Raw genomic sequence first — 23563 nt, 5'->3', positions numbered from 1 at the left:
AAAAAAAAAAATCCCCACCGCTTTCTATGAGAGAGAGTGACAGGCTGCGGAATGCTGAGCAGCGTTCCATTTCAAGAGTGGCCCCTGCTATTTCCAGCATTTTGGTCCAGAGCAACATCAGACAGACAGAAACAGAGAAAAATAACTGAATTAGCTGGTGAAAGATGGCACCAAAAGATGCCTTCAAAGCCACTTTCCACACGCATCCAAAGTCATGCACACCCATCTCACTCAACTCCCCACATTATCACACACCTGCCTCCACCATACCCATAGTCATCTACAGCCAACTACACAAACCTCCCTACACACACCAGACCACATGCAATATACACCCCACTCACACCCACACCAACACCTGCCTCGCACACCATATACTCACATCTTAAATCCTGTACAGCCCACATCCATACAGGCCTACACACATACTTACAGCTCCCAACACACCCACCCACACTTCCCAAATACACACCTCATACACAGAGCCAGAATCAGCTTTTTCTACATCTGGAGCAGATATTCAGAACTACCCCCCCCCCCCCCCACTGAGTTGGTCAGCATTCCCTCCATCTTTTCCCCCTCCCTCCTGCCCAGTATTCCCCCCCGTCTCGTCCTCTACCCCCGACTCAGGATTTATTTATTTTTTTAGAGTTATATTTCACCCCTCCATAAGCATGCAAGAGTTATAACAATAAGTCGCTACATCACTGAGAACATTATAAGATACAAGCAATTAAAATAAATCTTAAAATACAGTCTACAACAGTGGTTCTCAACCTTTCTAATGCCGTGACCCCGTAATACAGTTCCTCATGTTGCGGTGACCCCTCGCCCCGCCCTCGCGGGGCGAGGGCGGGGCTTTGGTCATATGGGGGCGGGGTTATGGATGGGGTTGGATTTTAGTGCATACTTATTTATGACATTTATAAACAGAACCACCATTCCTCATAAAACAATAAAATTAAGAAACATAAAGCATCAGTTATAATAGTAAAACCATACTAATAAAAGAATATTTTAAAATTACTGATAAATAGAATTTCTATTAATTAAAATCTTATACATTTTTATAATTTCCCAAACACCAATAATATTTCAAAACAGCACATATATCAAATAACACACAATAATTAAAACTAATAAGGATTTTAAAAAGCCCCTGCTGTCCATACATGGGAGCTCTTGATTTCCAGTCACCCTGATATTGTCGAGGATTAGGAGGTTATCCTCTCTCTCTCACACATACTCTCACATGTCCATTCTCTCTCACACATACACTGTCACATACTTACACATTCATGCTCTTATACCCACCATAACCTCTCACTCTCACAGACACTGACACACTCTCAGGGTGTAAGACACTCTCTTCCCCCCCCCCCCACCACTCACACACACTCTTACTCCCCTGGATTTTCTCATACACACTCATGCTCTCACTCTTACTGGCTCCCTCACAACCTCAGAGCCTCTCAGATAAAACTCTATGCAGCAGAAATAATGCTGAATGTTGAGAATTGTGTTATGCAGACTAATCTGGAAAATGCACTCATTTCTACATGAGTCATAATGAATCAGTCCTCAGCTGCAGGCTTCAATTGATTATCCTGGCTCCCTTTATGTTTGCCAAATACAGTTCATGTGTAACAGCAATCCTAATTCTCCACCAGATCAAGCTGATTTCACATCCCACTTCATACTTTGTCACCTCCAGCTGAGTCAAACAATTAATCTAATTACTGCCACTGCTGCCACGTGGCTATTGGGGAGGCGCTGATTGCTGCTATTGGCACTGAAGCCCATTCTGCTGCCTCCTCTGTGCAGGCCCCGTGGGTTTCCACTTCCTCCATGTTGATCTCGTACATTGTGAGATCCGCCATAGAGAAAGTGCTACTCTTGCACATTCCCAAAGATTACATGTACCAATCAGTAAAAAGTCATTTATTTTTTTTTACATCTGCTTCCCTTTATTTTTTTGCCATTTCCTTTTATATTGCCTTTTTTTCTGTTTCTTTTCTCTCCACCTGTCTTCTTCCCTCAAACACACAGTCAGGTTCTCATTCTCACATGCATTTCTCTCTCAAACACACATACACACACAGGATCTCACTGTCACATGCTCTTTCTGTCATGCAATCATTCATACACACAGTCTCTCACTGGCTCAGGCTGTCTGAGTCTCACACACAGGCTCTCTCACACCCCCACATGCTGCCTTGCTCATGCACAGGCTCTCACTGTCACATGCTGTCTCTTTCACACACACAGAGGCTCTCACATGCTGTCTCTGCAAACACACACAGTCTCTCAATTCACTCTCACACACAATCTCTCAACTCATCTCATACTCGCACACACCTCTCTCTCACCTCTGGGCCTCTTCTTTACGGGTCGCCACAGGATGGGCCGCGCTGCTCCTCTTCTGCACGCGGCTGACGCGCCTCCTCCTTCCTGCCCGTGCGGCTCCGGCAACATTTGTCTTCCGGGGCAGGGCGGGCAGGAAGTAAGTAGGAGGAGCACCACGACGCGCTCCCTTTTGGGGTTGGAGGAGGCAGGTCTCCAGCTTTGCCCCGCCTCCCCGCAGTAGCCGCAGCGCCGTGGACCGGCAAAAAACCCCAACGGCCCGGTACTGGTCTGCGGACCGGGCCGTTGGGGTCAGTTTTGGTCGAACGACCTGTGTTTTGGTCGAACGACCAAAACACAGGTCGTTCGACCAAAACACAGGCGACCCCTGTGTTTTGGTCGTTCGACCCCCACCGGGGTCGCGACCCACAGGTTGAGAACCGCTGGTCTACAACATCAAACACAGAATCTGAGCATAAGAACAATAAAAGCAATATTAGTCAAAAATAAAATGAAAGCAAATAAAACTAAGCAAATCTCTCCCTGTCTCTCCTCCCCAGGCAGCATCCCCTCTCTTGCCCCTCCCTTCCTCTCCTCACTGACCAGCATTAGCTCTCTCTCCCTCCCCCACCCCACAGTCAACCTTCTCCTCCCTTTCTCTCTTCATCCACCCCCAGCCCAGCAACTCTCTCCCCTTCTGCCTCCCTAGGTCCTGCCCACTATCTTCCTCCCTCCCTGCCTTTCCCCCCTTTATCCACAATACCTCTCTCCCTTTCCCTTGCCCAGGATCCCTCTTCTCTATACCTTAGAACTTTTGAATTCTGCTCCTCCCGAGATTAGTGGGAGAAAGAGAGGAAATCTGTATGGACGCTCTCTTTTCCTCCTTTCTCCCAACTGGCGAACCACTTTCTTCTTAACTGATATTCTCTATAGATAATAAAATAGTTTCCAACCGTTGGGGTGCCCGGCTTGATTTTCTGGCACAGGGACTTTATTTTCTCATTCTCTGCCTTTATCACTCTTCCTACTTTAGTTTTCTGTCTCTCTTTGGTGTCACTTTTTCTTTTCTATTTAAGTTCTCTTCTTTGTCTCTTTCCTTCAGCAGTGAATATTTTAATAGTTTCTCTTCCTTCTTTTTCTAACCCCCTTCTCCTGCTTTTTCTTTCTCCTCTTCCTATTCCTACCTGCTCTGCTTTTATCTTTCTTCCTCTTCTTTTTCCTGTGCTCTCTCTCCTATTCTTCATGCCCTTTCTCCTACATTATCTCCCTAGATTCCTTTTTCCCCTCCCCTAATCCAGGGTCCTATCTGTCTCCATCTCCTGCCATTCTTGGTCCTCTCTCTCTCTTTACTCCATTCTGTTCCTCATCTGTTCCCCTTCTCTCTATCCTGCAGCTTTGCTCTACCTCCCCCAGCTCTTGCTCTATCCTCTCACGCAACCCTCTCTCACACTATTCCTCCTTCCTCTTGCTCACATGCTTCCTTTTCACTCTTGATCACTATTCTCCTTTCCACTACACACACTCTTGCTTTCTCCCCTGATTGCCCCTTTCTTCATGCTCACTCTCCCCCCACACTATCTCCCTTTTCAAAAATACTCTTTTGCTCTTTCCACTCACTACCTCCCCACACAGATTCTCACTGCACACTCTTACTCTGTCCTCTTACTGCTCCCTGCAAACTCTTCTCTCACTGCCACCTCCCCAACACAGTCTTGCTCTCTCCTCTCACTATTTCCCCTTTGCATACTCTCTCTTGCTCTCCTCTCACAGCCCCCCCTCCCCCCCCGGACACACACGCACACACACACACACACACACACACTCTCGCTCCCTCACTGGGCCCCACACATGCTGGATTGGGAGATGGGAGGCAGTTATTTTCCTTTTGAATCTGTGAGCCACGTCACGGTTGGAAGACAGTGGCCTGATCAAGCCCCTTGCAGGAGGACACCTGGGGAAGCCACCCTTTTTGCCCCCTCCCCAGTCCTGGCTCTATCCACACCCCCTTTCACACACATTGACTATCCTCACAACCTCCACGCTCACAATCACACCTCCCAGACACACACACTACTCTTAAAAAAAAAAATACTTGCTGGGCAGACTGGATAGACCACTAGGGTCTTTTTCTTCTTACAATTACTATTTTATAAAACAGAGAGGTTAAGAAGGCATAGGATAAGTATAGAGGAGCTTTAGATGCCAAAAATGAAGATACAGCAGAAAGCACAACTTAGTAACACAATAAGTATTTAAAGCATCATACTTGCTTGATTCAACAAATATTGGGGTTGCAGAATGAATGTCAAATTAGTTAATATGAATCCAAAAATAGGGGGTGTGAGAATGATATAGCAAAATACAGTCTCAAAATTAAATTGATTTTTTTTTTTATTTAAAGTGATAGTGCTTCAATAATAAATAGGGATGTCATCATGAGAAGATTCAACTCATTGCGTTTTTCTTCTGATTGCAGTTTCTCTTAAGTTGTTTACATCATGATGTGTCCCTGTGACTTTTGTATGTGGGTAAAACTTCATGTTCATTAAGAACAAGCATTTAACATCTGTAGGTCCAATTAAAGCGCCCCTTTAGTTTTGCACTGGTTAAGTGCAAGCATGATATATCTGAGTTGATATTCTTTGTGATTGACATGATTCAAGTATGTTGTGGAGGGGGTGACAGGGATAGGCTCCTTTTACGTGAACGATGCTGGATCTTTGCTTTACACTCTCTACAACCATTTGGTCTAAATCATGAGATCGAATGGTCTGTTTTTGGGTAGTGACTTTATTTCAATTACCACTCTATTCTTCCAGTGTTACACATACTATTGTCTATAATCTGATCCTCCTGGGCCTTTGCTCCATTTCATTGGTCATTCAGGATCATGTGATCAGTTTGGGCCAATTTTGACAGCTCTTAATTGTATCACCGGGAGCTCGGTTTCAGTTTCCTGACTAAAACTGCTTTGTTTAGCATCTATTTACCCCTCTGAAGCTCCCTCCAGGTATGGCATTTTGAAAACTTTCTTGTTGAGTTGTTTTCTAACTAATCTTTCATTAATCATAGGTGCTGTCTTAGTTTATATTATAGTATTTTACCTTTCCTTTACAGTTCTGTCCCTCCTAACGAAGCTGCTTGGCGAAACATAGCCATGTTGGGGGACCTAGTTAGGTTGTAACTACTTATTATTTGAATGTTTATAAAATTTGGATTACATCTGTCTACTGCTGGACTCTTACTTCCCATGCGTTTTCGACTTTAGATGCTCTTGAATCTTCTCATGATGTTATCCCTATTTATTATTGGAGCACCATCTCTTTAAATAAAAAATCAATTGCATTTTGAGACTATATTTTGCTATTTCACTCTCACACCCCCTATTTTTTTATTCATGCTTTTTTTTTTTTTAAGTGTGAATTGTTCTAATATCCACCTTTTGGCTAAACTAGTTAATATGAAATGTTGAAATCCTGACAAAAACACAAGTAACCCCATGGCCAAGTTTGTCTGGCAAGTGGCAGCTGGGTCTGTCTGACAGGCTGCAAGCAGTACATTCACTTCAAGTAATAAATGGCAGAGATGCAGGTGCTCACATAGCCGAGTCTGGCAGGCAGGGGACCCAGGAGACTGGATAATTGAGCAATAACCACACTATTATTGCTGGCTATTTAGATTATTACAGAACTTTGTGGTTGGACAAGTGAAAGGAGGGATGCTGGAGGAAACTTAGTGGGAATCTTGTATGGTCATCTACCCAAGTTGGTTCACCCTACATGAGGAAGATAAACAAGGCTATCTGGATAGGAAAAGATATGTTGCAAGAAGGTCACACTTTATGGTTGACAGCTGGGATGTATTCTTAGCAGTATATTCTTATTTATTTATTTATTTATATACCATCAATCTGGAATAACTGGGCAGACTGGATGGAGCAGACTTATTTGGTACTCCTGTTGGCCAAAAGGTATTGAGTTGAATCTATGACAACATTTTGGCTGATACTGCTTTAGAAGTATATTCTTAAAAGATGCTTAGCTAGGTTTACCCTTGCACCTAGCAGATGTGAGGATCTCAGAAGTAAAATTACTTTCCAAAAAAGATATTTTCTTCACTTTTTCTGAGGCTTTATTCTAAGGACGTTTCTGAAAGTTTTACATGCATATGTTTGGCATACCACTTTTTTCTACAAAATTAAACAGAACAGAGAAATTAGCAAATTGGTAGCTGAACCAAGTGGAGAAAATTATGGCCTGCTTCAAACTCCCTAATGCATCCTATGGTGGATGTGGAGTGGAATACAGGACAGATGATGCTGCATCAGCCTAGGAATGAAATGTTCTCTCACTATGTTCTCCCTTACTTCCTGAAGCAAGATGGGGCTAGATGGGATATATCCGAGGGTCCTAAGGGAACTTAGAGAAGTCCTGGCATCTCCTTAGAGTCTAGAGTAGTTCCATAGGACTGTAAAAGGACAGATGTGGTTCCTATTCATAAAAGTGGAAGTAAGGAGGAGGCTGGGAACTATAGGTCATTTAGTCTGACCTTTGTGGTGAGCAAACTAATGGAATCGCTGGTAAAACAAGAGATAGTGCAATTTTTGGAACTCAATGGATTGCAAGATCAGAGGCAGCATGATTTTACCAGAGGTAAATCTTGCCAGTTGAATCTGATCAGTTTCTTTGATTGGGTGACCAGAGAGTTGGATCAAGGGAGAGCGCTAGATGTGGAGTACTTGGATTTCAGCAAGTCCTTTGACATCGTTCTATACAGAAGTCCTATAAATAAATTGGGGGGGGGGGGCAGGGGATCCCAAAAACAGACCAGAAGACCATCTGTCACAGCCAGAAGGCAAACCAAAAACAGGACAGACCAGTCGCCTTAGATGGGAGATATTTATTCACACATATAACGTAATAAAAGAGCCCAACTCTGGCCGAAATTCGAACAACGGCTGCGCCAGGGGCTTTTCAGATAATATTTAAATGCTATGTTTCAATTTTGCGATTTTTGGTCTATTAAAAGGATTATAAGATTCCGGAAAATTCAATCTTCATAAAGTGCATATGGTGATCAATATTCTTTGCACAACATATCTTCACCATAACTCACTAGACCAGTTCTTTTCAACATTTTTGTGAGTGACATAACAGAAGGGTTGTTGGGAAAGGTTTATCTTTTTGCCAATGATACCAAAATCCGTAACAAGGTGGACAGCCAGGAAGAAGTAGAAAACATGAGGAGGGATTAGGTGAAACTTGAGGAATGGTCTAAGGTCTGGCAGCTAAGATTTAATGCTAAAAAAAATGCAGAGCAATGCATTAAGGATGCAAAACCCAAGGGGATGGTACAGTATTGGAGGTGAAATTCTTCTCTACACAAAGGATCTGGGGGTAACTGTATCTGATTATCTTAAGATGGCCAAACAGGTGGATAAAGTGACAGTAAAAGCCAGAAAGATGCTTGGCTGAATAGGGAGAGGGATGGTCAGCAGATAAAGGGAGGTGATTTTGCCCCTGATTAGTTACTGGGGAGACTTTGGCTGAAATACTGTGTATAATTTTGGAGTCTCCATCTTGAATAGGATATAAACAGGATGGAGTCGGTCCAGAGGTTGGCTACTAAAATGGTCAGTGGTCTTCGTTCTAAAGCATATGGGATAGACTTAAAGATCTAAACATGTATACCCTAGAGGAAAGGCGAAATAGGGGAGATATAATAGAGGCATTCAAAAATCTCAAGGTTTCCATGCACAAGAGGTGAGCCTTTTTCAATGGAAAAATCTCATGAGATTGAAAGAGAGTAGACTCAGGAGTAATCATAGAAAATATTTCTTTACAGAACAGGTTGCGGTTGTGAGGAATGGCCTCTCAGTAGAAGTGGTGGAGACAAGGCCAGTATCTGAATTCAAGAAAGCATGGGATAAATACAAGGCATCTTTAAGGAAGTGATGAGAATTATAATGCTAAATTAATTGGATGGATGGACAAACTGGATGGGCCCTGTGGTCTTTCTCTGCCGTCATGTTTCTATGTTTCTATGAATTCATTGTTGAGCTTTTCTGAGTCAGTTAACCATGCTCTACATTGAACTAAAATTGGATAAGTAACGTAAAGTCAAACCATGGCAGTATCTGCCACTTCATGGCACTGAATTCATGAGAAGTCCTTCCTTCTCCATGGAAAGAAAGCATTTTTCCTAACTTCTGTATCCTCCATCTAATAGTGGTTCCTGGCCAGTTGCTATCCTCTTTGCCCCCTCCTGCAGAAACAGCCTGTCAACAACGTACAATTACATGATGAAATTGAGAAGCTGATCCCCAAACTTGGACTTTCTGGAGTATTGCAACTGGGTTCCAAAGTATTGCTTTGTTTCACTGGTTCCAAAATGGCAGTTCACTGCTGCACTGCAGCAAATATGGATGGCCTTTGCTCCAAGCAACCACATTCTCACTTTTACAGTCACAAAGCAGTCTGTTTATTCCATTCTTCTTTTCAATATGCATTCTTTAAACTGGGTTCACGATTATAGGAATTCCTGGTATCTGATACAATCGACCTTGTGAAATATTGACAAGGTCTCCCCCTCAGTTTCCAAAAACACTTTGCACAGTACCAGTCGAGACATGCCTCATTTGTGCACATAATGTGACTGACTGAAGAGCCAGGCCAGCTCTGACTGGAAGCTGTGCTTCGATACCTGCTTGTGCTGTTGATAATAAAGGCTGAAATTGAATAAGATCTTATTAGCGTACAAGGCATGCCTTCGGGGGAGGGGCAGAATATAGCAGGGTATCTCTTTACTTCAGATTAGTCTGTAGGTAAAAGGGCCATTCAGAAAGCCTGTTTATGTTCTTCACTTGATAACTATGTTTACGTGCACCCATTCAGGTGAGGTAGTTAGTGTTGGGTAAGAAGTAAATATATCCTCTCTTTGACCAAAACAAAATTCTCAGTTTCAATGGCACGCCTTTCTGGTCTTAAAGTGCTGGCTTGTTTGCGTTGTAGCACATTTAAATGGTCTTTGAGCTTGTGCCAAATTTCTGTACGAAGATTATCTGAAGCAGCAGACTGTTTTATATACCTATCCCTAACCTCTCTGACTTGCCGTTAACCTTTTCCCAAGAGGCTGGCTCTTTCTCAAGGAGGTTAAACGACTTTCATTGGGCCAGATGACGACATGGAAGTGAAGAAAAAATACCCAAGGAAGCAGATCCCTAACTACAGATGTGTACCATTATATTTCCATACTAGAATGTCTCTGGTAACTGATACCTTGAAGTCAGGATGTTGCTTTCACAGCTCAGTAAGAGGTCTGCCAGCCTTCTACACATTACTTTTGTCCTCGGTGGGGCAATCGTTCCATGCAATGCTAGACAATCATGTTTCACAGCCTCTCACATCACCCCTTAATTTAGAGTATAAAATCAACAAGCCAATTTATGTTAGTACTTACCATTCAGCTAATTTTAGTTTTAAAAAAGGTTAAATGAGATACCTAATACCAAGTCTACAGGTAGGATATTACAGAGTTTAATCATTCTGGGTAAAAAAACAAACAAACCCACACCTTTTTAAAGCTGCTAGTTAGAATATAACCATTGGACCAATCACACAGGGGCAAAATCACTTCATTTTTACATATGACTTGTGATTCGATGGGCTCATTGAAATCTACACAAGAGCAAAGACCAGCAAAGAGTTAACAAGACAGCAAGTTGACGAATGTGAAAAGATCAATATTAAGGGTCTCCAGAAAACCTTATTGCAATTCTCAGATGGCTAAGTTACATACACGGAGAGCTTTAAATATCGGGCCCAAACAGTTCTGAAGTTTTTGACTTGTGCTTACACTGGCCAACTAGAAATAGGACCCTCAGCTCTGTTTTCCCTTCTCTCTTCGTCTAGCCCTTCAGAGCTGCACAACAGTAGACGACAGACACTGTACACTCATCAGCTCACCCAAACATGCTCTACATACATATACAGCTCCTTAATTCCCTTACTCATATACTAAGCATATTGGGAAGGGGGGGGGGGGAGGGCAACTTTCATACGCTCACATAACTACAAAGTTTGCTGGGACATTTTAATCTGTGGCCTTTGCACCAATTTTCAAAGGAAAAGTATGTGCGTACTTTTCCTTTGAAAATTGCTCGGGGGAAAACAACCTGCAAGAATTTGCAACTCCTTTTTCTCTGGATACTGTTTTCGACCAAAATTATGCACTAAGGTCTGGATTTTCAAAGGTCTGCGTGCATAAAATCGGGATTACGCGTGTTTAAAACGGGCCCAGCCATGTGCGTAAAACTTGATACGCGCACAAGTGACGGGCCAGGACAGCACCATTTTGCGCTGTCCCGATGACTTGTGCACCGGCAGCCGGCCAGCGCGCGCAACTTACTTCAGCTCCAGGCCTGAAGTAAATTCTGAAACAAACAAAAAAAAAAGGATAGATAGTTAGGAAAGATTTAGTGGCCGGGGTGGAGAGAGGAAGAGGTAGGAAGAGTAGGGTTAGGGATAGGAAAGTTCCCTCCCAGTCCGCTCCTTATTGGAGCGGACTGGGAGGGAACTGGGGAAGGCCCGATTGCGTCGCCGAGTGTAATTTACTAAAATTCCCCCCCCCCTTGTGCTTGCAGCCAACGGATTTTATAACATGCGCACGCTGGCGCACATCAGGAACCACGTGCTCCTTTTAAAATCTACCCCTTAGTTTTCTCCCTGACCCCACCCTGGAAACATCTCTACTACAATGCGGGTAAAAATATGCGGGTTGTGGAACTATTTTCCTACTACTATCCGCATACAGGGTGGGTAATATTTATCCAAGGAAATCCCTTTGAAAATTGCCCTCGGTAAAAGGCTTTTTTCAAAATTTCTCACCCTGTATGCACGCAAGAGTACACAATTTGCACCTTTTTAACTGCATTTTCATGGAGGCGCTCCCAGGGTGGGCTTAGGCAAGGGAAGCAGCAATGGCTGTAGTTTTGTATTTTCAAAACTAATGCACAGTTGTGGTCAGAAAACGGATCCACAGAAAAAGCAGCTGCAATCTCTGTGGGGACTTTTTCCTAGGGTAATTTTCAAAGAGAACTTAACCTGCGTCCTCTTGAAAACGGGTACAAAATCCACGGCTAAAGGTACCTGTGGACTCTTCACCTGACTACATAGTTTTGAAAATTGCCCTCACTGTAATCCTTCGCTGTCTCAGACACATGGTAAAGAGACTTTCTGTTTTTTGGATATACTCAGTTACATGCACCTTTTCTCAGACATACTGTTCTTGTCCACATACTAGTGATTTCTATACTCCTATCTTACATATGATGTCAATTAAGCTGTGTAAAAACTCTCACAGACATAGGGCTAGATTTTAAAACTTACGCGCAGGCATAGATTTGTGTGCGCAACCCGGCACGCACAAATCTACGCCCGATTTTATAACATGAGCGCGCAGCCGTTATAAAATCCGGGGGTCGGCGCACGCAAGGGGGTGCACACTTGTGCACTTTGTGCGTGCCGAGCCCTATGGGAGCCCCGATGGCTTTTCCCGTTCCCTTCGAGGCCGCTCCAAAATCGGAGCGGCCTCGGAGGGAACTTTCCTTCTGCCCCCCCTCCACCTTCCCCTCCCTAACCCGCCCCCCCCCCCAGCCCTATCTAAAACCCCCCTTCACCTTTGTTCGCGAAGTTGCGCCTGCCTCTGGGCAGGCGTAGGTTGCGCGCACCGGCACAACCGCTATGCCGGAGGCCTCGGTCCCGCTCCCACCCTGCCCCCGGCCCGCCCACTCCCCGCCCATTTTTTTCAAGCCCCAGGACACACGCGCGACCCGGGGCTTGCGCGTGTCGCCGAGCCTATGCAAAATAGGCTCGGCACGCACAGGGACAGGTTTTTGGGGTTACGCGCATAACCCTTTGAAAATCTGCCCCATACTGTACATGCTGTTATCTCACACAAGTTTTCTACACTCATATAAGCCTCTGTCACACAAACATTACTCTTCCCTGGTCTCAGACTTACCATATTGTACACACACTGTCTTACATAAACACTCTCCATCGCTCATAAACATTAGCACCCTAAGATAAGGGCCACATTTAAGGATTGGGCAAAAATAGCTTAAGACATGCACAAAACGTCTGTGTGTCAGCTTTCCTTGCACGGCAGGGCCGGTGGAAGCACTAGGCGAACTAGGCCTGGGCCTAGGGCGCCAAGTATTAGGGGGTGCCGCGAGCAATGCTATCCTGAAGGGAGCCAATGCACCCGAGCGCAGGGAGGCTCATGCGGCCGCCGGTGGACCTCATCCCACTGGCGGCTGAGCAGCGACACATAGCAGGCATATCAGCAGGGTCGTGGTGGAGCTCACGTCACCACGGCCCGAAGAAAAAAGTTGCGTTTAAACGTGCAGGTGCTCCTCCTCCTTCCTGCCCGCGCGGCCCCGGAAGAAAATGTTGTTGGAGCCGCGCGGGCAGGAAGGAGGAGGAGCATCAGCGTGTGCAGAAGAGGAGCAGCGCTTACGGGCCACCACGAATCCCAAGTCGCAGCGGCCCAAGAAGAGGAAAAGGCCTGGTAGCAGGGCCGCCGCAGATCCCACATTGCGGCGGGTGGCCTGAGAAGATCAGGGCTGCTGCAGAGCCCATCCTGCGGTGACCCGTGAAGAGGAGGCCCAGAGGTGAGAGAGATGCTGAGGGTCTGTAGTGTGTGTATGTGTGCGTGTATGAGATGAGTTGAGAGACTGTATGTGAGAGTGAGTTGAGAGACTGTGTGTGGGAGTGAGGACCTGAATGTTTGCAGAGACAGCATGTGAGGATCCTCTGTGTGTGTGAGAGAGACAGCATGTGACAGTGAGAGCCTGTGCTTGAGCAAGATAGCATGTGGGAGTGAGAGAGAGCCTATGTGTGTGTGAGACTCAGACAGCATGTGCCAGTGAGAGACTGTGTGTGTGTGCGTGTGAGAGAGAGAAAGCAAGTGAGAATGAGAACTTGACTGTGTGTTTGAGGGAAGAAGATGGAGAGAAAAGAAATAGAAAAAAAGACAATATAAAAGGAATTGGCAAAAAAATAAGAAAGGGAAGGTGGAAAAAAAAAAGCCTGTGACCAACCGATTAGAAAATTAAGATCAGACAGCAAAGGTAAAAAAAAAAAAAATACTTTTTAGTGATTGGCACATGTAATCTTTGGGAATGTGCAAGAATAGCACTTTCTCTATGTGGATCTCACAATGTACGAGATCAGCATGGAGGAAGTGGAAGCCCACGGGGCCTGCACAGAGGAGGCAGCAGAATGGGCTTCAGTGCCAGTAGCAGCAATCAGCGCCTCCCCAATAGCCATGTGGCAGCAGTGACAGTGGCAGCAGAGGAATGAGAGAGGTTCAGAGGTTACTGGCAAAAGAAAGAGAGGGGGGGTCTGCCTTTAGTGTGTGCATGTGTATGAATTAGACTCTGCCTGGGGGGGTGTGTGTGTGTATATGACTGGGAGCTTGCCTGGGTGTGTGTGTTTGTGTGTATCTGAGGGAGCCAATGAGTGTGAGAGCATGAGTGTGTATGAGAAAAATCCAGGGGAGTAAGAGTTTGTGTGTGTGGGGGGGGGGGAGGGGGAAGAGTCTTAGAGCCTGAGAGTGTGTCAGTGTCTGTGAGAGCAAGAGGTTATGGTGGGTATAAGAGCATGAATGTGTATGTATGTGACAGTGTATGTGTGAGAGAGAATGGACATGTGAGTATGTATGAGAGAGAGAGAGGATAACCTCCTAATCTTTGACAATATGAGGGTGACTGGAAATCAAGAGCTCCCACAGAAGGGGACAGCAGGGGCTTTTTAAAATCCTTATTAGTTTTAATTATTGGATGTTATTTGATATATGTGCTGTTTTTAAATATTTTATTGGTGTTTGGGAAATTGTAAAAAATGTACCGGTATATGATTTTAATTAATAGAAATTGTATTTATCAGTAGTTTTAAAATATTCTTTTATTATGGTTTTACTATTATAACTGATGCTTTATGTTTCTTGATTTTATTTGTTTTATGAGGAATTGTGGTACTGTTTTTTCATTGTTAATACACAGAGTCTGGCTTCTTGGAGTTTCCATTTCAGTTTTTGTCTAATTTGTGCTCCTTTATTTTGTATTTGGTGAGAGTCTGTCTCTGCTCTGTGTGTGTGACCGTGATGAGAGATTCTGCTAGCATGTAGTGTCTGATTAGGGATCTATAGCAATCGGGTTTGGTTTGCTTCCTCAGTAGGTGGTGTATTGGTATTCTAGGATACAGTGTAATATTTACCCTTGCTTTTTCACAGGGTTAATATTTACCCTTGCTTTTTCACAGGGTTATTGTTGTTTGAGTCCTTGGTGTTATTACTGTTATGTTACGATGGGATTGCAGTATAGATTTTGATTGTCTTTTTTGCAGGGTTTTGTGTTAGTTCACAATGTGCCTGGCAGTGGAAGGTGTTTGTGCTGCTGTTACTGTGAGGTGACACCAGAATTTGAAAATATGTTTTAGTATGATGAGCTGTAAGGGAAACATCCAAGCTCCATTGTTTGGGGGAATTTCAGTGGATGCACAGAGTTAGAGAACTGGAGGTGCAGGATTTATATTGACATTCTGTCCCTTCCTATATATTCCTGACTTCACTCTCATAGCCATATAGAATTAGTTGAATGAGGCTATCAAATAATTTTATAGTAGTTTTACTAGAAGGGTGAAACTGGCCAGCTTTTTAAAAATATGCAGAAGACCCTTTGGACCTTTTTATTAACACTTTTTTTTGTAACCAGTTTTAAAGCAGGATCCATGCTATAGAGGTGGGTGTGAGATGCCACTGATTTTCTGTGACCTTAAGCATTAGTACAAGAAGGATTAAGGAGGGGATGCTGGAGAGGCACACAAATGCATTAGCCCCCGGGCACCGGAGATCCTTGGTGCGCCACTGGGTGTGAGCCATATGGGGTCGCAAGCGGTGGCAAAGAGGTGTGGAGATTTGGCGGGCCGCAAGCAGTGCCCAACCTGCTCGCGATCCAGAAAACCACACAGTCAGTGGGCATGATCGAGAACGATGTAGGAGTCAGGGCCGAGACCGGGTGGGGGGGGGCGCAAGGGAGAAGACTCACCTAGGGCGCCTAATCCCCTTGCACCAGCCCTGCTTGCACGGTTTGGAAATGGCATCTCTTCTGCCCAAGGCTCTGGATATCCTACAGCTTCTGGAAGGGAAGAAAGCTCCACAGGAATGTGTACCAAAAGCACTGCCAGGCTTCTGCACGATCCATCTAGGCAAAAAAAGTCCCTTCGTGCTGTTTTGGTGCACATTTTTATTTTTTTTTTTTGTGGAGTTTTTGCCTGTGGGATTTTTCCTCTTATAAAAGTTGTAGATGTTGAAGCCTCAAACAAAATTTGTGCTATTTCAAAACTTCAAGCAAGGTGGACTTTTGAACCCTGTTATTGTTTTTCAGCCTTACTTTGCCCTGAGCCTTAAATCGGGACTCAAGACTCAAGCCTGCGATAGCATGAAAAAGAATCTCCGTTCCTGAGGATGGACCTTCGAGAAAGGCTGCGACTACTACTACTATTAATCCATTTCTACAGCACCATTAGACGTATAAGCTCCTCTGTCCCTATACCCTCCCCCTTCCCTGGCAAGGACTAAAGCGAGGGCTTCAAGTAGCTGGAACATTTTCTCCTAGGCAGGGATAAGGAAGAAGGGTCTGAGACTGGGGTCAGGGGATGCTGAGGCAGGTGCACCAGTCTGAGACAAACTGAGCTCTGCAAATTTATGAAACTCGGGGGGGGGGGGGGGGAGTGTGCAGATTTCTCTTCCTGAAGTAGACAAAAGGGCAATTTTCAAAAGGAGTTTTACCTGTGGGAGGAGGGGGGAGGGAACGCGTTGGCAAATTGCACGGCTTCCCCCCCACTCCCGGCCTCACACGGAAAAGGGTCAGAGCAGGAAATGGGATCAGCACAGGTTCCAAGGGGAAGGGTTTCCTTTTGAAAATCAGCTTTCAGGGACAAAAGGTAGGAAGTACCTGGGAGGGAAGAGACAGCTCAGCTTAGCCCTCCCCAAGTGCTTATATCTAAACCTCTGATAAAAGATGATATTTTAGAAACAGGATGATTGCACATTATGTAAACTAATCAAGACCTAATGAGGGGTATAGTTTATAAAACCCATAAAAAACCCAAACCCTGTAAACAAGATGCCGAGCCACCCGTTTATGACCTTTAACCATGTCTTAATCCACCGGCCAGTCTCTTCCCCCTTGCTGTTTTCTCTACCATGGCGTAACTTTGTAATACTAAAAGGCACATCTATCATGTGCCTGCACCAGTGGAAGTGCAATCCTTCTTTCTTCTTTTCTCAGGGATTGCCCGAGCTGACCAATGGAAAGCATTTTCCCCACAGAACTGATCACCTGGTTGGAGGGGGGGGAGGGAAGGACTGCAGTCAGGTTCAGGTTTATCTCCACGTGTGCAGATAAAGAGGGAAAGAGCTGGCCATGACCACTCAACTCAATTTGAAGGCTTAAATTTACCACAAGGAAAAGATGCAGAAAAGGAAAAAGGCTACAGTGAAAATCTAAGAAACAACTACTTATTTAGAAAGATGAGACCATCTTCTCGTTCAATGGCAGTCACTTTGATATTTTAAAGTACCTAACTCATTCCTTTTCCCCCCTCTCCCACGGGATTTCCAGAATGTAACAAAATAAAAATTATCCCTTTTCTATTCTCACATCTCATTTCTGTTCCAGGTAAAGGGCAGCTGCCCGCTATTTGCACATTCTCAGATCCCATACAGTAAAGGGGGTTACCAGACCTCATTAGCTGTAGCTCATCCTGATGTCTCCTCTTCAGTTCTGCTTCCAGCTGGTCTTTCTCCTGGGCGAGCCTCTGCCCTAGGCTGGAGATCTCCTTGGCATAGTACTGTTCCAGCTCGGCCCGCTCCTTCTCAGATCTCTTCTCCAGCTCTTGGCTGTGGCAGGCCTTCTGGAGCTGATCTCTCACGCTCTCTGTTACTTCTTGAAGCTTCGCGTTTCTTTCTTCAAGGTCCACCTTCTGCTCTTCAAGCTCGCTGATCTCAATCTTAAAACCCTGCTCAATGTCCTTCCTTTCCTTCTCAAAGTTCCTTTTCATTAATTCGATTTCCCTCTCATAATAATTGACCTGGTGGAGGGACAACATTTCATCATTGGCAAATTGTTCTCAACAGAATTTTATCCTGCACTTAAGGAGACAGAATAAGGAATTCAGCCTCACGGGCTTAAATCAGATCACAAGTTACTTTTATGAGGTTACTGGAGGTGTAGGCTTACTGGTGTAGTTTTATTATTTTGAAGCATTGTAAAATTACTTCTTACCTGATAATTTCCTTTCCTTGAATACAATCAGGTTAATCCAATCAGGTTATGCAAACCAATCAGCAGATGGAGACAGAGATCATTTATATACCTCTGTTCTGACACCAGCCTGCCAGTATTTCTGTAACAAGCTAACTGTGGACATTAGTACAACCCCACAATTCAAGTACAATAGTGGTTACTTATTTTTCTAATTTTTTTTTTAAACCCGGTGAACCTCCACAAGAGCATGGTAGAAGAAACAAAGGAATAGTTTCCATCAACAGTATAAGGAATCACTCACCTGAAGCGAAGCATAAACGTTCATGATGCTTCCTAACTCCAGTAGCATGCCTGCAAACATCATCATCTGCAATGCAGCGAGTGAACAAAAACACTGAAGACAGTAGCAGCATAGGGAAGGTCCTGGACTGGTCTGACTGCATTCAAGGAAAGGAAATCATCAAGTAAGAAGTAGTTTCACCTTCCTCTTCATTCAGTCTGACCAGTCCAGACATTCGGGATGTAGCCAAACTACTCTAATACAGGGCAAGGCACTGCCTCACAAATCCATGGAGGTGAAAGAGGCATCCTCTCTAACCCTGACATCTAGACAGTAATGCTTCAAAAAGGTATGCAATGAAGACCACATTGCTGCTCTACAGATCTCACAGGAGAGATCAAACGTAACTCCGTCCACAAAGTAATCTGTGCTCTTGTGGAATGAGCCCAAATCAGCTTTGGCACTGGAGTACTGGAGTCCTCATAAGCCGCTGTAATAATCTCTTTAAACCAGCACGCCACTGTAACTAGTGGCCGCCTCACTTTTCCACACTCCACTATAGAGGATAAACTGATGATCAGATCTCCTGACAGGGCTAATGACCTGGAGATATCTTAATAGATGTCTCCTCCCATCTAAGAGACGAAGATGTGCACAATCTTCAGAATCTGTCTGCTTGTGAACTAACTGATTCAAATGGAAATCCAAAACTATCTTCAGAAGAAAGGAAAGAACCGAAAGTATTTGGACTCTATCATCTGTAAGCAATAAGAAGACTCCATACACGAAAGTGCTTGTAATTCTGACAATTATTCAGCTGAAAAGTCTGCATGCCTTCACATTCAGGCTGGATGCCATCAGGTCCAACTCCAGCTGGTGACAATTTGATCGAAGGCCTTTTCAGACAGAGCCCATTCTCCAGGATCTATGATGTTGCAACTGAGTAATCCGCCTGAAAATTGTCTACGCCTGCTATGTGAGACACTGTCAAATCCTGCAAATTCCCTTCTGCCTAAGGAAGAATCATACCTATTCCTAATGACACTTGAGGACTTCATGTTCACCATTAAAGATTTATGTGTGTTACCAGCAAGACATTGTCAGACTCAGGGGCGGACTTGATGGAAAATATTGGCCCAGGGGATTTTTTTTTTTTTTTTTAATTTAATTTAATTTTTTTTTAATTTTATTTTTATTTGAATTTCCATTATCATATAATGACAACAACTTTAAAAGAAAAACAGAAAAATAATATTGGTACAGGAGGTATATACTTCTCCTATCTTAACAATACAAAGAACTGAATTTAAGTTTAAATCAAATATTACAGGAGTGATATTCCTTCCAATTCTACATATTAAGAAATAAACATTTATTTTTTTATAAGAACAAATGGGGAACCATATAAAGCGGTTCATAAGAAAGAATTAAGGAAATGGCAGTTTTATCTAGCACAACATTTACTTTCCTTCTATGCCCTAGATCCACATGGAGACATTAAGAATGTGAGTCCAGGTATAGACGTAGCTGTTGAGGGTCCGAAAAAATATATCTATCATTTTGGTGAACCAAAAGACATCTAGAGGGAAATCGCAGGAAATATTTAGCTCCTCGAGAGAGGACTTCATCTTTCATCTGAAGAAATAACTTCCTTTTTTCCTGTGTTCTTTTTGTAATGTCGGGGAACACTCTCACTTGAGACCCATAAAAGGAAGATTGATGTTTTCTAAAGGATAGTCTCAATATATTTTCTTTATCAAAAAGGAGAAGAAAAGTCACAAACAAAGTTGCTCTCACTTCAATTTTGGCCTCATAGGATTTCTCCAGGAAATCTGTAAGGTTATCGTATACAGTGTTATCCCGGTCTTCTTGCTGCTTTATATCTTCTTTCCCAGGAAGATAATAGATTTTTGAAAATTCTGGAATAGCATTCTCAGACAATCCCAGTATATTTATAAAGTAACTTTTAAGAAGATCTTTCGCATTTGCCCATTTTGTTTTAGGAAAAAAAAGAAATCTTAAGTTATTTTTCCTTACTTCATTTTCTAAGAAGTCCATCCTATTATTCAGCATATTTTCAGACTTAATAAAGTTAGTTTGAACCTCTTTTATCTCCTTTATCTCTGTTTCTGCATTTTTTAAAGTTTTCTCAACTGCCTGTACTCTTATTTCCAGATTTTGAGTTTTATTCATATTGTTATTAACAGCTTTAGTCAGTTCGTTCATAGCAGTATTCATTTTTGAAAGCACTTTCCAAATTTCAGTGAGAGTTATTTTTTCCGGCATTACCAGATCTGTGCTCAACTCCACATGAATCCAGGTCTCCTCACCTCTTATCGCCATGGGGGCCCTCTTGTCTGGACTCTCCTGCCGCGAATCCTCCATGTTGTCTCTGGAGCCTTGTTCTTCCTGGCTCACCGAGGACAATGAAAATTCCTCATGTCCTCTCTGAGCAACCTCGGAGGTACGCGATGGAGCTGTCTGCTGTTCCGTCCCCCCAGGAGACTGGGGTCTGTATGACAAAGAGGGCACTGCTGGGGCTCCGGGGCTTAAGGATATTTCTTCGGCTAGGGCGTCCGACGGCCGCTTTCCGTCTAAGACGCCAGCAGCCAAGCTCACCGGTGTTTGTTGTGCCGCACAAAAAGCTTCCTCTAAACAAGTTTGCCGCATTGCAGTTTCAGGAGTAGAGGTAAGGATCTCTCGAATCCTTGCCTTTCTTTTCGAATGAGGCATGAAATTTTAAGTTTACTTGGCAGAAAGTTTTAGGAAAAATTGCGAGGAGAAACGGAGGAGAAAGATTCTTGTGCTCACGATGCGGCGGCCATCTTGGTTCCCCGTTTTGCCAGGGGATTTTTTTCAAAACCGGCCCATGGGGTATCTGTCATCCTCATGCATTTTCCCTGCTACACGTGTGTCAATAGCTCTTAAAAGCATACTAAGTCAACCCAGCAGAACCGAGCCAAAATATCTTCAAAATAAACTTCATCTTTCCTAAATAACTAAGAAGTTGAAAACATTCTAGACCAGGGGTGAGCAGAGTTGCAGCCCCCATTCCATCCATGCAAATTGATTGGGCCCCCTATACATCGGCTTATATCTCTTATAGAGATATATTCTGGATTCCTGGTCTGGCTCTTGAACCAGTTGCAAGTAATGACCCTGCCAGCCAATGTCAGAAACATACATGCTCAGTCACAAACAGATTTTTTAAATTGCAGAAACTTTATTGGCACATACATACTAACACCCACAAAGGCATATAGTATTTTTCAGACAGAAAAACACACCCATAAACTGAGAGTGTTGTGCATGTGTGTGAGTGTCTGTCTCACAGACAAAGTGTATATGGGTATGGTGTCTCTCTCACACTCTGACACAGACCCACAAACACCCTCTCTGACATGCTACTGTTGAATTGCTGCTTATGTGTTCACACAGGGGCCAATGTAATAAGATGCGCTTAGCTGAGCGCACTGTATAACCCACAGTCGGACACAGGTTAAATAGGCGCTAATGAATCCCCTAATGCAATAAGGGGATTAGCGCCTATTCAACACGCGACCGATGTGGAGTGAGTCTAATAGCGCTCATCCCATGCAAATGCATGTGACTGAGGCTATTAGCATTCACTCCAGATGCAAAAAAAAAAAAAGTGCATCTAGGACACACATTTAGTCCTTAGCAATTAACGCCTGCCTGGAGCTTTTCTGTACTTGTTGTAAATGCTTAAAGAAACTGTACTTAAAAGACAGCCAAGTTAGGGAAATTGACATCCTTAAAATCGGTGTCGGTTTTCCTAACTGGCTGACTGCCGAGTTAGGAAAACCGATCGGGGTCGCGTTAGCAAGGAGGCGCTAGGGGTACGCAAGCGAACCTAGCACCTCCTTGCTAACTCGACCTCCCTAATTTAAATATTGCATGGCGTGTTAAGAAAGCGGGCGCTGACTGTTCAGCGCCCGCTTTTTACGCACTTTTATTGCATCGGCCTCAAAGTCAGTGCCCCCAGTCCAGCACTGCTGCATCATACTTGCTGCCAGCTCTTCCCCCATTCTGCAGTAGCCCCCTCCCTTTCCCAATCCCATTCTCTAGGAGACTCACTGGTTCCATAAACAGCTGCTTCTATCAGAGCTCTGTACAGTCACCTCAGACAGAAGCCTCCCCAACCCTGCATAGGCTTTTCTCCTGGCTTTCCCCTTCCTTCCTGTGTCTGTAGCTTGCCTCCACTTCTCCGCAAACCCTCCTACCACACTAGTAGATTCCCATTGACTGCAGGCTGCACAGTCTGCTGCTTTTATGGTTCCCCAGGCTCTGTTCTGCCTACTGACTCCAGGGGAGAGAGGTGACCCTTACTGTTCCCTGAGCTTATAAAATTGAAAATTAAGCCCTGGCCGAGACTAGGGAGAACCACTAACCCAAAGCAGCACAGCTTCATATGGAATCCTGCTTTCTCTTGTGGAGCAGCCAGTGCAGCTTATTCAACAGTGCAGCCATATTATTGAATATAGCTGGCTAACTTACCCCTGGATTCATGAAAATGCTATAAATATATCGGAAATAGTGCCCGTGATAAAAAAAAAGGGGAATGTTTAGGTTAATTTCTCTGCTCCCTCATTGCATAGGTATTTTCCGCAACACATTTATCACATTGCTGAGAGAGAGAGAGAGAGAGAGTGTGAATATGCTATCTCACACACATATTCTCTCTCATGCACATACACTCTCTCTCTCTCTCTCTCCAGAACGTACAAACAGAGGCCTCCTTGGACCTGCACAGCTTCTCTCTCTCATACACACACACATGCAGTCTTACATGGAATTTGCTCACATACACACATGCTCCTACACATGTTCACCCACATGCTCTCTTACAGCTATTTGCTCATACATATGCTCCATCTCACATATATATGCTCTCTCACACACACAAACACACACACACACACACACACAAACACTTGCTCTCTCTCTCTCCCTGGAACATATCAATAACAGCAGCCTTTTCCTTGTTCCTGTACAATGACACTCTCTCTCACACACACACACACACACACACACACTGTCTTGAATTCTATTTACTCACACACATATTAATCTCTCTCTCCAAGGAACCTGCAGAGTTCAAGTAGCATCAGCCTTCTTTCTTCAGCCGTGAGGACCCACTGATGTAACAACCACCTTGCTGCACAGCTCATGAGCGCAAAAGCATCTTTTGTTCATGCAGCCATATAGGTGCAAGAGTCTTTTAAGGGGCACAGCTCCCTGCAACAGTCTCTTTTCCACTGCGCAGCCCAGCTTCAGCGGTGATGCTGAAGAAAAGAGGCCGCAGTCAACTTGGCCATGCAGCTGAAGCAAAGAGGCCATCAGCTGGGTTGTGAGGTGGAAAAAAGAAGGCTGCACAGCCCGACTAACAGTGGCCTTCTCTTTTCGGCCGCACAGACCCAGGCAATTCAGCTGCTGCGTAGGCCCCACAGACATATCAGCCTTCTCTTCAGTCCACAGGAAGGAGGGACACAGTGGAGCAAAAGACTCCCTCAGACTATCTCTAATCAGGAGCAGAGAAACTAGGAATTGCTGGGGATAAACTGGGGCTTAAAAATAGATAGGCAGGA

At 44.2% G+C, this 23563-nt stretch overlaps 1 protein-coding gene across 1 annotated transcript in view; it reads right to left on the bottom strand.

Annotated features, from left to right (window-relative positions):
* Window positions 1–23563, bottom strand: part of NINL (ninein like) — a 331277-nt gene that overhangs the window by 55764 nt on the left and 251950 nt on the right. Inside the window, 1 exon segment of the mRNA XM_029594490.1 lies at window positions 17152–17498. Within this exon segment, the coding sequence (XP_029450350.1) occupies window positions 17152–17498 (347 nt within the window).

This window comes from Rhinatrema bivittatum, chromosome 3 (assembly GCF_901001135.1).
Source record: "Rhinatrema bivittatum chromosome 3, aRhiBiv1.1, whole genome shotgun sequence".
NCBI classification, from domain to species: domain Eukaryota; kingdom Metazoa; phylum Chordata; class Amphibia; order Gymnophiona; family Rhinatrematidae; genus Rhinatrema; species Rhinatrema bivittatum.
Note: the sequence above shows the minus strand (reverse complement) of the source record. Positions and strands in the feature narration are given on the sequence as shown.